Here is a 15,827-nt window from a genome sequence, read left to right on the forward strand (position 1 = left end):
CGCTGCAACCGTATCAGTGCATCGGGCTCCACGGCACCTTCGCTCTGCTCGAAGCTATAGCCTGACCACTGACAAAGAGGACGCCTCGGCCTTGACTTCCTCACCGTATTCTAGCGCTTGAGTTGACGCACTGCACGTGTGAGACATCATGCAGATCGCTTGTACCTAGGTACGACCCGCTGCTCTGGAGCCTTGAGAGCCATGGGACGGCACGGGCACAGCACCACCAACGTGGGATGATGTTGGTGACCCCTAATCCGGTGCTTACGTCTCAAACGTCCACTGGCTGCATCAGAATCGAGTGGTGGCACTGCATACGCATTCCCCGCTTCTGGGCACTATCTGATTGCGGACTTGGCAGTTCGCGGTATGTTCATGTGAATCATAGTACGGTGCATACAACTCGAATAGCGAGTTCCTAGCTGTGTCCTGTTTCAGTGGGATCTTTGCTGTCAATTACATGCATGTGAATATGCCTGGAAGGACGCGCGACCGAAGTCAAGAATCTAGATCTACACCAAGTTCAAGCGCGTGATCTGATGATGCATCGATGGGTAGCGCTCAATGTAGTATGGCCGAGAAGCCAATCGCGACGGTCCGTCAGTGGAGCTATGATGCAGCTAGTGGGCAACACGTGGGGAGAAGCCTCGCATTTCACTTTACCTAGGTACCTACCTAGGTAGGCAAACCTTGGGACCCTGGAAAACGACAAGTGACATGGTACATCATAAGATGTATCTTTTGACTACACTCAACAGCATCTAAGCAATTAGCCACTCCCCATATATGACGTAGTTTCCAATTCGTTGGCGTGTGACCTCGGGAGTTGATGGCGGCTGCGGCGGTACATGGTGAGTTGTAGCTGCTAAGTATGTCATCCCCCTAACACCAGTGGACTCCATACCAAACACCCACCCGGTCCCAACAACTCTTGGAAAGCGATAACATATCAACATAAGAGCGGCAGCCGCGGTTCGCTCAGACTTTGTTGCACATACCAGGTGACTATGATCTTCTAGCAAACCTCCACGCAGAGGACGGCTCCACATGTCTTGTCACCAAGCCCATACAATGATATGGTAGTCTTGCCAGCGGTACATCGACCGCGCCCCTTGATACGTTCGGACTTGACATCCTCAAAGGACCGCACAAGGAAGGTGACGCTCATGTTGAGCGCGAGACTTCTGGTATTGACGGCGTAAGTGAAGCGGATCAGGCATGTGTTGTCTTTGGAGTGAGGCGAGAGCGTACGTAATATCGAGCTGTAGTTGGGAGTCGCAATAGTGCTTGAGTGAGGGAGTGGCACTCTTGAGGATCTCGATGGAAACGATGGTCTGTCATTTGACATGACATCTCCAGAGAGAAAAGAGATCTTACGTATTAGAAACACCGGTGGTGACTGGGCGGTGAACGTATCAGAGCATATGCTTTACATCTTTGACAATCACATACATCTAGGCAACTCATTCACCCTCTTGCGGCTGATAGATTGATTTGCCTTCTATATCCGGCCTTCGTCATACACATGACCCCATATTCCCCGAATGTATTGAGCCGCCTCAAACTGTTTGCTCTCAGCAGCAAGCGGGTTCTTCTTATCAGCGAAAGTGGCCACATATGCTGTCCGGCTCATCTCACACATAGCAGCACCGGCGTCAAGACGTCTGGGCCCTAGCGCTTGAAGGAATTCGTCCACAACCCATTCAAGACCACCGCCCCATGCGGTTATTTCCGGTCTGCCATTGGGCTGCGGAGAACTTCTGAAAATCTCCATCTGTTCTGCAGTATACAGAACGAGTTCATCATCTCCGTATTGACCAATGATCTGCAATCCTACAGAGTTGAAGAATGAATCCGGGACCGTCGAACTCTGGCTCTTTTCCTTGTAAGGAGTAAATGTGGGAAGAGTGATTGCTGGCAGCCCGGCAAGACTAGCTGGTACGGTGAAGACATCGTTCATGTAGGAGTGGACTGGATCCTGATTCTCGACTTCAGCCAAAGACGGTGCCGTTGATGGAGCTGTGGGGCATATGATCACGTCCACTCCTTCTGTTTCTGCCGCGGTTTCTTCGGCATCGAGCAATGGGTTTGGACTGGCAAACACCCTGTTGAAATCTTGTTGTACGAGCCTCCGAATCTTTTGTGCTTGTATGAAGTAATTGTCGATAGCCTGGGCACTTAGTGAAAAGGCTCCAAGGAGTATACGCCGCTGAACCTCCGGACCGAAACCTTGACCCCGGGTTTTAGCAAAGAGCACACTATCTGGTGTACCATCGATGCCCTCGGCTCTACTTCCGAAACGCACGCCGTCGTACTTTGCGAGGTTGCTCGATGCCTCGGCTGGCGCAAGGACGTAGTAGGCTGATAGTGCTTGTTGTGTTGTGGGTAACCGAATAGGGTGCAAAGTATGACCAGCATTCCACAGATATCTGAGTTGGTCAATCCATGCCTTTCGGACAGCGGGCTGCAATGTGTCGATGTTGTAATCAAGAGGAATGCCTATCTTCAACGAAGTTGGTCGCTTCCCTGTACGGAATTTTGCTCGGGTTGTGTTAGGAACGGACGTCGGATCCTGCGCATCGTGGATGTTGACCTTGGCTGGACTCAGTCAGAGATGTGGAAATCATAGTCTACATCTCTATAGACTCACAGAATATGCTCTTCACACTCGCCACGTTCTTGCCAAAGATCCCGACAGTATCCAGAGAGTTTGCATAGGCAATTACACCCCATCTCGACAGCAGTCCGTAGCTCGGCTTAAACCCAATGACTCCGGTATATGCAGCAGGAAGCCGTACCGACCCCCCAGTATCGGTACCTAACGCGCTGCTCGTCTCAGCACACATACTCCGTCCTCGTCGGCTGTCAAACACTTACGCCCAACATTGCGACGACGCGACAGCAAGCGCGCTTCCACCTGAGCTTCCACCCGCACTTGCCTCCTCTCCTTTGTATCTCTGCATCTTCACTGGTCCGAAGTGTGAATGTGTCGAGTGCGATCCCATACCGAATTCGTCCATGTTCGTCTTGCCTACCACCACGGCACCTTCATCTTGCAGCAGCCTCACCACTGTGGCGTCATATGGGCTGCTGAAGTCTTTGAGTATCCCGGAGGAAGCAGTAGTCTTTAGGTTCTTCGTGCAGATGTTGTCCTTTATTGCGATTGGCTTGTCGGCGACGCTGTCGGGTTGGCGGCGGAGGGTACGGGATTTGGAGGCATCGCTGCTTTGGAGGATGGACGCTTCGACGAGGGAATTAAACGCGTTGAAGTGTCTGTACTTCGACTGGTTCGCCAAGTACGTCTTCGCATGCTTGGAGAGGGACATGGAGGGTGGGGCGCATCGCCGGCGCGTTGTCGCGAGTGGGATGTCGGAACTGCACGAGCGGGACAAAAAGAAGTCACGACGTCATGTGATCGGCCTGACTCGCGCGCTCAGCATTGCCCACGATTACAGACACCAACTGACTGCCAACGTATCCCAGCTCACTCATGAGGTAACCCACAGACTAGAACCTCGGAACACGTCAAGAGGACCGCAAAAGACCTCTCTTCGAATTCTTAGATAACTTCGCCATCACCCCAAGTGAGGGTTCGTCATCCACCGCGGCGACTGTCGTAGCGACGATGCCTGGAATACATTCATCGATAATTTGATCGAGTTTGTCAAGAACGAGCTGCGCCGCCCAGAATCGGGCCATCTCATACAATTGCTCGCACTTACAGTCAGAGAAGACCGCCCTACCCTAGACGATGCGACTGATGCACAGCAATTGTTCACCGCGTGGACACAGCATCGGGAAGCAATAGAAGGACGAAAAACCATCTTACAGAATGGCGTGGGAGGCTCTCCGAGATATGAATACTGCAAACCCGTAGATGCGCGGGCATTTAATGGGTGTCCAAGATACGAGGGGCTGACGGGAGAGGAGCAGCTGCAGTTTCTCAAGGAGAAAGGCGATTTGGCACTCGGAGAGGCGGCATAGCTTGACCTTGCCGAGAAAGCCTTCCCCCGAATTGGCACGAACGAGGGCAATGAAGGCGAAGGAGAAGAATATGAAGATCAAGAGGAGGAAGAGCCTGCCGAAATCAAGCTGCACATGCACATGGTTTTACTCAGATGCGCACACGCATGTGCTCTTTCCAAACATTGATTCATTCAGCACATGGACCAAAGATGCGAAAAGAGATGGTGTTTGCCGATACTGAAGTAGTGTTGGTCTACAGTCCCTGGAGTTAACTGTGATACCAGACGGCACGGCAGCGAGAAGCAAAGGCCCCGACCGTGTCTGAGTTTGTGATTCTGGCACATCAGACTCTGAAGATCTCTTTGGAAAAGTAGAGTGCGCCTCTGGTCCTGGCTCGGGCTGGTTGTTAAGATCGTACTTTATTGAAGATCTCTTCAAGGTACAGTGGACTCAACTTGGCTGATAGTAGAAATATCTGCAGGCTGAATAAAACTTTCTTGGAGTTTCTTTAGACCGTCGCGCAGAAAACACGGCTAAGACCTGATTAGAATGGACCTGGGTTGCGGTTCGTGAACAGTAGGGAGGCCTGCTAGCGCCGCCAGTGCCAACGCTGCCAAGCCGCTGAACAAGATCTCGACCAGCTGAGGCTTGAATTCTAGGCGAATTACAGTTTGTCTTAGCCGGCGATCCAATCTACGCGCTCATTACCTGGTGAATAACACCGAACTTCAAAGCCAGAAACCACCAGACGACGCATACAAAGCTAGAGGATTGTGACAGCTTTGACGTACAGTAGCCTCGCATTGGACGCGATGTTGGACATATTGTAACTCAGAGTCGCACCATGGGAGAGCAACCTACAGCGACAACCCATCAACGCTTCTCACTCCGTATTACATATTTAGTAAGCCCGCAAAGGGACCCTGCCAAGCTGAGCGGTATGTGAGTCGGAGGCTACGCTCTACCAAGGTACCACTCCCGCCACGGGTATGCATTCGATTGGAGTCGCCTATCGCAGCCTTGCCCTTTACAGCATCGCCATCACTGTTTCATTAGACACGCAGCGCCTTCCAAGGGTTTCTCAAACGCCAGGTCTGGGCTACAGACTTCTATTGGCCGATATGACGCAGAAGAGAGAGTTAAGAATAGGGGCACGCGACACGGTATAAGGTGCTCGCGTGCCTAAAACCTGACGCCAAGGAGTGACGAAGCTCAATCTCCAGACCTTTCTTTCTCGCAGTTGACGATACGTTTTGATGGCGGAGAAGATGCAAAGCACGGCAAATGTGTCGAATGACACCAATGGCTCGTCGACACGGCCGCCACTGAAGAAGCAAGAAAGCGATAAAGACTTCGACGACTACTTTGCAAGTCTTTCTCTATAACGACTCGTACAGTCACTAATGCTGACTAGATTGGACCGCGCGATCTTGATCATCACTCCAAGGTAAGTTCTGACTGTGCGAAGGTCATGTGAGACATATACTGACTTCGTACCTCTACCTCTGCAGTGGCCTGTATTTCTCCGCGTTCATGGCAGTGTAACACCTGAAATGGTGCTGCCCTTGCTCTTTGTAGCCGGCTGGTCGAGCATGATAACTTTGATCTCGAAGTTTGTACATGACCGTACGCTAAGCTCTTGTTCTGTTTCCATCCAACGTGTATTGACCACCTCCAGTCAGCGTAAACCAGCTTTTGCTTACTGTACTTGGTTTCGTCGTCGGTCTCGCATTGAGCTTTAGAAGTTCCACCGCCTACGAGCGCTACAACGATGGCCGCAAATACTGGGCACAACTCACTTTCGCGTCCCAAAATCTTGCTCGCCTCATCTGGATACACGTCGATGAACGTCACGAGAAGGACGCCACGCTCGGCAAACAAGACCTACTCGCCAAGATCAACTGCCTCAACTTGATCACTGCGTACGCAGTCGCACTCAAGCACAAGCTCCGATTTGAGCCTCACATGCATTACGACGACTTGAAGCACCTGGTCGGTCACCTAGACACCTTTGCGCGCGACGCCGACCAGCCAGACGCGCACAAGAAGCCGAGCATCTTCAAGACAGCAGGACAGTTCCTTGGGCTGCCAATGGCTGAGTCGAACCCGCGCAAGCTGCTGAAACGCAGTCGTGCCCCCCTTGGCAACCTTCCTCTGGAGATTCTCAACCATTTGAGCGTCTACATGAAGTCGATCTATGACAACGGAACCTTCAAAGTTTCCATCTACCAGACGCAATCCCTCAATGCACTCACCACCTTCAACGATGTGCTCGCGGGCACTGAGCGCATTCTGTCGACCCCGCTACCTCTCGCATACAGCATCGCTATCAGTCAGATTACCTGGGTTTATATCCTCCTCCTACCATTCCAACTATACAAGCTCTTAGGATACATTACAATTCCAGCGAGCGTCTTTGCAGCCTACATCATCCTAGGCATTGCGCTCATCGGCCGCGAAATCGAGAACCCGTTCGGTAATGATGTGAACGACTTGCCCCTGGACGCATTCTGCCTACAAATCAGGAAGGACATCGATATCATCATGAGCAAATCGCCTCCGAGCATTGAGGAATTGGTAATGCACCCGGACAATCAGCTTCTCTACCCGTTGAGTACTCTGGGAAGTGCAGGATGGGCGGCGAAAAGTGTGGACGAGATTAGGGATGCATTGGCCAGCAAGCCTGGTCTGCACTTCCCTCTGGTTGACCACCACGAACACCCCAAGCCGGGTCACTCAGTCAGTACTGGTGCTCGCCGTCGGACGACGAGTGAGGATCGCGCTGAGATGGGCGAGGCCGGACATGGTAGACATAATAGCAGTGCAGGCGACGGTGGAGAATAATTGCATAATGAGTGTAGGCTACGTCGGGAAGACAACACTACCTAGGTATGCACCTTGAATGAATGCATGACATGCCTGTTCGGAAAGCTATGAGAAATTATTCTCTTGTAGTTTGATCAGAGTATGCAAGCATATGTCTAGTAAAAGCCCCCCATGTGCAACAGTGCCCATCTTGCCTTTACAGACCAAGGTTTCGTATCTGAGTCGAGTGTGGGGATCTATGTCAATGACAACATCATCGAAAATGACACGACAAGAATCTCTTGACGCTCCCTGCCGTGGTGACAGATGGACCGTGAAGTGAAGTGGCTTATACTTGTGTCGTCATTTGGTGAATATGAACGTAGTGCCCCTGTGACGGGAGAGCCAATAGACCTTACCGAAGTAGTTTGCATGAGCGATCGCAATCATATCGAGGTCATATCCCATTTCAGTTTGCGGTTCTTTCACATACGACCATAGGATCTTGAGAATTAGGCTTCCCGTCCGCTCAGCCATATACAAGCAAGATACCGGCAGATTAGTACTCGGGTGGGTGACCACCGGGGAATCCCCGCTGTTGTATGTTTTTGACCTTCTTTTTGCCGATTTGTCCGGATCAGGTCGTGCGTATCGCTCCTTCCTCGGTGTCTCGTCAGCCAAATATTTTTGCAGGATGGACATAGTTTTGCGATAGTAGCGGTTGTTCAGTCTCCTATGGCCGTCGTATTGTGTGTCATGTACCCAAACGCCTCGCTATGCAAATGACATACATCCCAGCTTCTTATGAGAGTGGGTTGACAGCCCCAGAACTCTACTCGTCCATCTGCCACTGATATTCCAGCTTCTCAATGTTGGCTTTCCTATTCCTCGAATCAAACCACTGTTTCTCGAACCCGTTTCCTCGATCGATACCGTCCCATCGATGTCCTGGGCGGATGTTGTACCGGTTGGGTTGAAACGGTCCTTGGTATAGAGGCTTGCCTGTAATGCTGCGTCCAGCCTTCTTCTTGCGCAAGAAGCCTGACGCTGGGTCGTTCCAATGTCCTCGCTCCTTCAGCTCGTCGTTGAGCTCTGCATCGTCTGCGTACCGGGCGATTGTCATCGTCTTCGCGTCCTGTAGCTGTTGTTTCCTGCGCTCTGCATCTGCGTTTTGTACGTCTCCGCGCGCTGCCTTCTCCTTCTCCCGCTTCTTGCGTTCCTCTTCTTCGGCTTTCTTCCGTGCTTCTGCGCGCTTCATTGCGACGTTGATTATGCGACCGCTGGCGTCTCGGTAGATGGTCTCCTGCGCAGCGCTCCCCATTTCCTTTGCGGCCTCTTCGGCTTTGCGCTTCTCCTCGTCTTGTTTCTTCTTCATGGCTGCTGCGACCTCGGCAGCGCTTTGTAGACCTGCTTTGGCGCCCGATTCCATCCTCATGACACCGTCTGTGTCTACCATCTCCGGCGCTTCATCCTCCGCTTCAGCGGCCTTCTCGCGATCGGCGGCGGTCCCTGCTATGATTGCATCTGCGGCGGCAGCGTCGGCAGCAAGTTGTTCGGCGTGTGAGGGCGCGGCGACGCCTACGGCTGTCCATGTTGCGGCACTTGTGCCTTTGGATTTCTTCTTGGATTTCTTGAGAGTGCCTCCGCCGACTGAAGCGTCATTTGTTAGCCTCGAGCTTGCACAAATTGTGGAAACAGAAGTTCGCATACCTATCATGGGCGCATCCTCGTCGTCCTCATCTGCTTTATCTTTCCAGCCCAGATTGTCATCGTCGTCGATGATAAGTCCGGCGTCCTTGTTCTTCCTCTTGCGCTTTTTCGATTTCTTTTCTGAATCTGCCGTGAGGTAGTTCTTAGCCAGATAGTCAGCGAGACCAGACATGTTGAGGTGAGGCGTTGGTTGCGGGTGATGCTGCAAAGGCCAGTCGGGAAGCTCCATACGGAAAGTTGAAGGCTTGGCGCGCGCATGCGTTCCGCATCACGTGCTCTCGTGTTGTCGCGTTCACGGTCGCTCGGCTTGGGCAGCCGCACTCAGTCACCCTACATCTCGGATTATCATGGCACCAGGAGAACGCTCAGAAGAAGTCTGGCTATGGTACACAGCAGTATACGAAGCGATTCAAGAGGTGCCTTCTGGCAAGGTCACTAGCTATGGTCATATTGCCAGGCTGGTAGGGAAGCGTGCGTTGTGTTCCCAGATGACGAGGTCGACTTGCTGACGTGTTTGTCTGATCATAGCCGAATGTCCAAGGTATTACAGCGGCACCATGACCATCGTGTCGCAGCATCACTAACGCATGACGTCAAAGACAAGTCGGAGTTTGTCTCAAGAACTTGCCTTCGCCATCGGCCGATAGCAGCAAGAGTTCAACGTTCCATAGCCGCAACGTGCCTTGGCAGCGCGTGATCAACGCCAAAGGCGGTATCAGCCCGAGGTCAGCACTCCTTGTCACTATAACAAGACTTTGTTGGTTGTTGTTTGATTGCTGACTGGAACAAAGAGGCCCGAGCGCTGCTGCTCAGCAGGCGGATGCTCTGCGGAGAGAGGGAGTGGAGGTCAGACAGGATGCCATGGGCCAGTACACGGTAGATCTCGGTACATATGGCTGGTTCCCTGATGTCCTCCCAAGCGAGGCTGGCTTAGTTGAAAGTAGCGACGAGGAGGATGAAGAGGCGGCCGCGTACCACACTTGAAGCGAGCGCCTGAGGATGCACCTGGAACGGCTGCCTTAGTCAACCATGCCAATCTAGACACGTTAATGTTCCAAGATAGCTGATTGACGGAAGGGCGTTGCATTGCCATGGTATGGGGTACATGTCTTGGCTGGTTCGTAGCAAGCCGCGCACCCGCGTTAGATGGTGGGCTAGACTAGCAGCCGGGCACAGACGCGGCGGCCGAATCCGGGCTCTTATCAGGGAGCGTGGTAAAGGGCGTCATCTAATAAGCTGCGATTGTTGGGATGCATGCCGTGACTGTTGCTGTCTGAGGTGTGGAGGCTCGATGTGGGGTCGGCGATCGGAAGCTGGAGCGACAGCTTGGGGCGCTTGCGAGCTTGAGAGCTCCAGGGCTGGGAGCTTCACGCATATCCATGCACACCAACCAGGACACAGCAGCCTCCAACTCGCCCACGTTGGCCGCCAAAGGCGTCTGAAACCGCCATGATGGCATCATGGGCAACAGCGTCAAACCGGCTGCGCATCGGGCTAAAGCGGGCAACAGGCCTCGGCGAGTCGGAAGCTGGAACCTAGGTCATGAGCTCCCACCCGTCGACAGTCCCCTTATCAGGAACCAGACAAGGCGGGGATGGTGCCTACGCCTTTGACGACATAAGGGCGGCGCGAGTAAACAACTGCCTGGCCTGAACACGAGCCGTAATCTTCCATAAGTACCTGCATAGCCACTCTCGTCGCCCCAGCCCTCGTCATCCTGAGTCACTTCTTAGAGTCATTCACAAGACAGCTGCTAGTCATCCGCCGCGCCTCCCTCTCACCCGTGCCTATTACCTCGACCCAGCTATCGTACCTGTCGCATCCCGTTGTTTACCTTCTCCGTCACACCTAATCTACCTACTAGCCATCTGCCGCAGCACCTCCCAACAACACTCTACATACTCCGTCTATACTCTTGCCAAACCATACCAACCAGTCACAATACATACTATAACTACACCCGTCGATCCAAGTCGCAACACAGACATGTCGGCTTCGCAGACCTTCACCAGCGACCTCCGCAGCGACGCCAAGGAGTTCAACCGCGACAAGAACAGCAGGGCGAAGTGGGCGAACGGACAGTCGTTTGGCCCTGGCCGGCGACAGGAAGACGGCAAGCCCCGCCCTGCTAAGCTGTACCCGCATATCAAGTGAGTGGCTCCTCCACGGGTCCCGGGTTGCTTATCGGAGTACTAACATATGCAGGGCATCGTATCCCGGCCCCATGAAGGCTCGCACCGCTTTCAACAAGGACATGGCTTCTGCTAGTGACGAGTCGTCCGCCGACGAGGACGTTGACCATCCTTCCGCTGCTCCTGCCCCAGATGCCGAGGTCGCCTACTCATTCGATGCCCATCGTGGTCCCAGCCATGGCAGCCAGATCCTAAACCATGCACTCGACAAGGCAGTGGAGAGGTTTGAAACCAAGGAGACAGAGAAGCTGGTGAAGAACGAGTATGAAGTGCTCGACTTGTACGACGAGGCCCCGCGCCCAAAGCGCCATGTCGCTCCCGAGGATGACGAGTACGAGTTTGTCGACGCGTGAAGGTTTCCATGGACCTCTTGATCTGCCCTCATTCCTTATCGATTCTTCTGCACTTGACTTGCATACACAACTTCCCCGGCGTTTTTTGACGTCTGATATCGACTTCGCTGTCGGCTTTCCATCGATGTTTACATTTGCATTTTGTCCATGGCAGCATCAATAGGTGAGCGTTCGGCGCTTTTCTGAGGACTTGAGCAGCCACTATACCCGTTCCGGTTTGCTCTCTTTTCGTTTGGGTACTGGGTGGGACGGTTGTCTACCCATTGGATATGTGATGCCCTGGAGTATGGTCTTTACGTCTCTGCCCTGGGCTCAATTCTGCTGCACACATGTAGTCTATAATCTATCACTAGGAGCGGTGTGAATTCACGCCGTTCAAACTGACCAGTTGGTACTTAATTTTGATTGTGATTGTGATTGTGAGCTCTGAGTGATGATGCGCCCGACTCTATGCAGGACTAGAGGTCTGCCGTCGTCGTGTGACAGCCTTGTGATGCAACACGGAACACCCAGCCAGCCGCGACTGGCCACATCGGCGCATCGACAACATCAAATGTCTGTTGAAATCGGCACCGAGGCATCGCCATGCACGCTCTGCTCCGCGGCCATCTCTCAACTGGGGTGAAAGCGCGACAACACATGGATTGGGTGGCATAGATGGGGTGCGGCTGATTAGCCTACGTCATCGCCTATCGGGGACCCTTGCGCGGCCCTGGGCCTCACATTTCTAGACTCCCAACGCTTGCGACTAAACGCACAACCAAGGACTCGACGTCCCAACTAACACCGTCGCGACAATTCTAGTCCCACACTATCGCGACACTACCACCACGCATCACCCCTAAGCACTCAGCTTGCCACAGGCACAGCCCCCTTTCATCTCTTTCACCACCCGCGGCCTCGTTGATGGCGCGCGCCGTATAGGGTGATTCAATCCTCTCCACCAACCGTCAACCGTCAACATGACCGTATCCGTCGACAACCCACCACAACCCAAGAGCAGCCGGCCGCGATGGATGCTCCACGTCCAGGCGCAGTTTTGGCGCGTCCTCATGGGCATCGGCATGATGCTCCACCGCCTTGCCCGCCCACGACCCCCGAAGCCTGCCTTCCATAGGGACATCGATGCCACCGTCTCGCCATTGAAAGGCAAATTCCGCCTCAATTTTTACGTGCCCAAGGAATACAAGAAGCATAAGAAGCTGAAGGGTACTAGGAAATACCCTGTTGTCATCAACTTCCACGGAGGCGGTTTCGTACTGGGCACTGCACACGACGATGCGCGCTGGTGCGGTGTCGTCGTCGACGAGGTCGGAGCCGTAGTCGTCAGCGTCGATTATCGCCTCGCGCCTGAGAATCCGTTTCCCACGGCTGTCGAAGACGGTGCCGATGCGGTTCTCTGGCTGGCGCAACACGCTGAGGAGTTGATGCTAGATGCAGATCGCTTCGCCATATCGGGCTTCTCCTCAGGAGGCAACATGAGCTTTACGGTCCCGCTGTGTCTGCAGGGCGAGCTCTTCGACCGAACGACATCTGGCGCCAAGATCATCGATGACCGCGCGGGTAGTGTTCCCAATGCTGTCGTTCAGCCTCCTCCTGCATTTGGCCAAAACCTCACCCCGAACGGCTCCCGCGTCCCACTCGTGCGCCAAAAGTCACGCCTCGATCGCATTGCTATGCTCCGCCAGACAGGCGCCTCCTCGCTATCGCTCATATCCTCATACAAAGACAACTCGGGAGTGTCAGTCATGACGGAGGCGTCCAACACTGTCCTCAAGATCAGAGGCATAGTATCCTTCTATCCATCGATCGATTATACACAAACCCGCGCCCAGCGCCGAGAGACGTGCTCGAGGGTTGACCAGAACCTCCCCGCTGTCTTCACCGATCTCTTCGACGACTCGTATCTCCAACCACCTTCGCTCGATCTTGCACATCCATGGCTCAGCCCTGGTGTGGCACCAAAACACATGCTTGCGGCGCTCCCTGACGACATTGTCCTCTTCTGTTGTGAATGGGACATGCTTCTCGCTGAGGGCGAACGATTCCGCGACCGCCTACAAAAGGATCTTGGAAAGCGCGTGCATTACCACTGTGTACCCGGGGTGCCGCATGGCTGGGACAAGGCGCCTAATCCTCTTAGGGAGAGCCCGGGTGCTCGACAGCAATATATGGTAGCATGTAAAGAGCTGAAGCGTATGTTTGACATTGAGTACGACGAGGACGATTCGCACCAGAATTTGCCATGTAAGCAATATCATAAAAGTGTTGACTTGGGCACCGCGGGTCAGCGGGCGCAGGCCGAAGCATAAGCTGTGGCGTTGTTCTTTACTTTTTTCTTAAAATATGGGTCTTGGGCATGGGTTCATAAGTTTCACATCAGCGGCGTTTGATGAATCTTCGAGAGAGCGATGTTTAGCATACATATGAACCCGTTTCTTCTTCACGTTGCGAAATTTGGCGTAATCTGCCATGTGCTGCGTGATGCTTGCTCCTTCCTGTGCTCTTTCAGAAGTTTTGCTTGCTCACAATTACTACCTTTTGCAAGGCCTCAGTTGTTGCTATTCACTTTGACATTAAGGACCTGAAGGGTAAATGGTTTTGTATTATGATTACTTGCTAAATATTGCGATAACGCTGTATGGATTGTTCATAAAAGAATACCCCATCGCTTTACCCGTACGATTTGATGAAAGATTTGAGACACAAGCCCACGACATTAATCAGAATCCATGCTTCGCAAACTCCTTCTGGGCCCACTCCCACAGCTCATTCGCAAGTTGATCGTTCTTGAGTATTGCCTGCGTGTACTCATTACCATTGCCCTTTGGTGTGTAGAAAGCCCCGTTCTTAACCTCGCTCTTCTTCGCAGTGCTGGCCCACAACTGCGCCTTCGCACCATCGGCAACATTCGTCAAGAACGGTCCAAAGACTACGGAAAGAACCGTACCTAGTACAGGTCTTCTTGTCTTCAGATTATCCCAGATGCCCGTGTTGACAACGCCGGGATGCAGCGCTACAGATGTGATGCTTGGGTATTTCTGTGCGCTGACCTTGCTGAAATAGTAGTTTGCCAGTTTCGATTGGCCGTAACGAGCTACGGAGCTCATGTCCTCACAAGCAGTTGTGAGCTTAGGGAAGAGGATACCCTCTTTGGGCCCTTGCTTGAATAGTTCGGAGCTGAGGTTGATGATGCGAACGTCGCTGTTTGGTTCTTCGGCCGTCTTGAGCAGGAGTGGCAGGAGGAGCTTGGTGAAGAGAGTAGGGCCCATGTAGTTGCTGCCGAATTGGACCTCATAGCCGTCGCTCGTTACGCTTGCAGGGTTACCTGTTGTGCCGGCGTTGTTCATTAGGATATCCAGACGAGTGTTTTCGGTGAGGACGCGATCGGCGGCTTGCTTGACGGACGCGAACGATGCCATGTCTACCTCGAGGTAATGTATCTTTCCCTTTGCTGAGGGAACTGCTTTCTCGATCTCTTCGATTGCTGCGTTGCCTCGCTTGCTTGTCCGAGCTGCGAGATACACTTTGTCTGGGTTGTGCTTGACAAGTTGGAGAACACTCTCTTTGCCGAGACCGCTGCTGCCGCCTGTCACAACGATGACCTTTCCCGATAGGTCGGATATGTCTTTTTCGGGGTTGAAGTGCATATTGCAGTTGGTGGATCCGACACCTGGGTATACGGCAGCTTGTCGTTGTAGAAAGATAAAGGATAAATTCGGCGAATGCTAGTATTTGAGGAGGGATGAGGTATTGCAAGGATGTACGAAGATACAAGAGACGAATGGTTGAGTGGGACTGATGTTGACGTCTGAGGGTGTGTTATTGAATACATATCTGAAAGTGCCATTAACCTTATATATCGTGTAGTCCAACGACGGTCAACGCGCCGAAGGCCCAAGATGCCGCCTCTAATTCACCGCAGATCTCGTCCGAAAGATTGGTAATTTCACTTTGATTTGAGGAATTCTGGCTACTTCGAGCAAAAGGTCAGAAGAGAAGTCCGACTAGGTGGTTGTCCGAGGTATCGTCTTTAAAGTTTCGGCAACACTCGTGACCGGTCGGGCAAACATGTCCCCGCAGCCTTCCATCGACCACCATGAATGTTCTGCGCTACAGTTACCTTAGCGCCTACTTGTGGTATGTGGTCAGCTAAAACTGCGCCTGCAGCTGTCCAGGAACTCAAGTTCTGTCCCGGCGCAATGCGCGATAGAGCGAAACTCTTCTCGAGTAACTTGGAGTCGACTTTGCGACGAATATCGTTTTGAATTACGTCAGAGGTAGCCTCGTGGTGTAGAAGTAAGATTACTGAACTTGCTGTCGGATGGTCCCGAGGCCTGCTTCAAAGTCTCTGCGGACTTCTCTCGAGTGCCGCACGGACGTTAAGTGGATTTGTTGATTAATCAACACTTCCATTGCGTCCCGAACAGAGTCGATAAAACGCATTGCAGAACCTGTCGCTGTGCGGTGTTCGATATACGCTTCGATGAACGTGCAATTCATCCGGCCGAATGAGATACCCGAAGGAAGGCATCATACAGAAACCGCGGACGTCCGAAGCCATCATATTCTATTGGATCTACGCACAAGTTTCGCACTTGAACTACTTTCTCAAAGGGCGGGAACGATGTATGCACGACGCATGAAAGTTGCGAGCAAGTTCGACCACGTAGAAAGAGAAGAGAAGATGGGCGTGGGTGCTATGGCCAACTCGGAATGTGGAGATGGTCCTGAAGTCCAACTGCGACTTTTGTGCATGCTGCTACATAGGGAGCGAGGGTCGAAGATATGTTGCCAATCG

General features: G+C 52.8%; 6 protein-coding genes across 6 annotated transcripts; 3 read left to right on the forward strand and 3 right to left on the reverse strand.

Moving 5' to 3' along the window:
* Positions 1-1,501: 1,501 nt before the first annotated feature.
* On the reverse strand, positions 1,502-3,326 carry J4E79_004552 (uncharacterized protein; the record flags this gene model as incomplete). Its single annotated transcript, XM_049353435.1, has 3 exons — positions 1,502-2,598; positions 2,651-2,826; positions 2,878-3,326. 3 exons carry the CDS (start codon positions 3,324-3,326, stop codon positions 1,502-1,504), a joined length of 1,722 nt encoding a protein of 573 aa, XP_049211883.1.
* A 1,896-nt stretch (positions 3,327-5,222) lies between these two features.
* On the forward strand, positions 5,223-6,810 carry J4E79_004553 (uncharacterized protein; the record flags this gene model as incomplete). Its single annotated transcript, XM_049353436.1, has 2 exons — positions 5,223-5,337; positions 5,645-6,810. 2 exons carry the CDS (start codon positions 5,223-5,225, stop codon positions 6,808-6,810), a joined length of 1,281 nt encoding a protein of 426 aa, XP_049211884.1.
* A 793-nt stretch (positions 6,811-7,603) lies between these two features.
* J4E79_004554 (uncharacterized protein) lies at positions 7,604-8,653 on the reverse strand (the record flags this gene model as incomplete). The annotated part of the gene is made up of 2 exons (XM_049353437.1): positions 7,604-8,421; positions 8,482-8,653. The coding sequence occupies 2 exons, from the start codon at positions 8,651-8,653 to the stop codon at positions 7,604-7,606; spliced, it is 990 nt and encodes a 329-aa protein (XP_049211885.1).
* Positions 8,654-10,467: 1,814 nt separating this feature from the next.
* Positions 10,468-11,026, forward strand: J4E79_004555 (uncharacterized protein; the record flags this gene model as incomplete). Its single annotated transcript, XM_049353438.1, has 2 exons — positions 10,468-10,631; positions 10,687-11,026. The coding sequence occupies 2 exons, from the start codon at positions 10,468-10,470 to the stop codon at positions 11,024-11,026; spliced, it is 504 nt and encodes a 167-aa protein (XP_049211886.1).
* A 962-nt stretch (positions 11,027-11,988) lies between these two features.
* Positions 11,989-13,338, forward strand: J4E79_004556 (uncharacterized protein; the record flags this gene model as incomplete). The annotated part of the gene is made up of 1 exon (XM_049353439.1): positions 11,989-13,338. The coding sequence occupies one exon, from the start codon at positions 11,989-11,991 to the stop codon at positions 13,336-13,338; it is 1,350 nt and encodes a 449-aa protein (XP_049211887.1).
* A 411-nt stretch (positions 13,339-13,749) lies between these two features.
* On the reverse strand, positions 13,750-14,676 carry J4E79_004557 (uncharacterized protein; the record flags this gene model as incomplete). Its single annotated transcript, XM_049353440.1, has 1 exon — positions 13,750-14,676. One exon carries the CDS (start codon positions 14,674-14,676, stop codon positions 13,750-13,752), a length of 927 nt encoding a protein of 308 aa, XP_049211888.1.
* Positions 14,677-15,827: the final 1,151 nt, after the last annotated feature.

This window comes from Alternaria viburni (assembly GCF_023758015.1).
Source record: "Alternaria viburni strain BMP 2772 chromosome Unknown scaffold_8, whole genome shotgun sequence".
NCBI lineage: Eukaryota > Fungi > Ascomycota > Dothideomycetes > Pleosporales > Pleosporaceae > Alternaria > Alternaria viburni.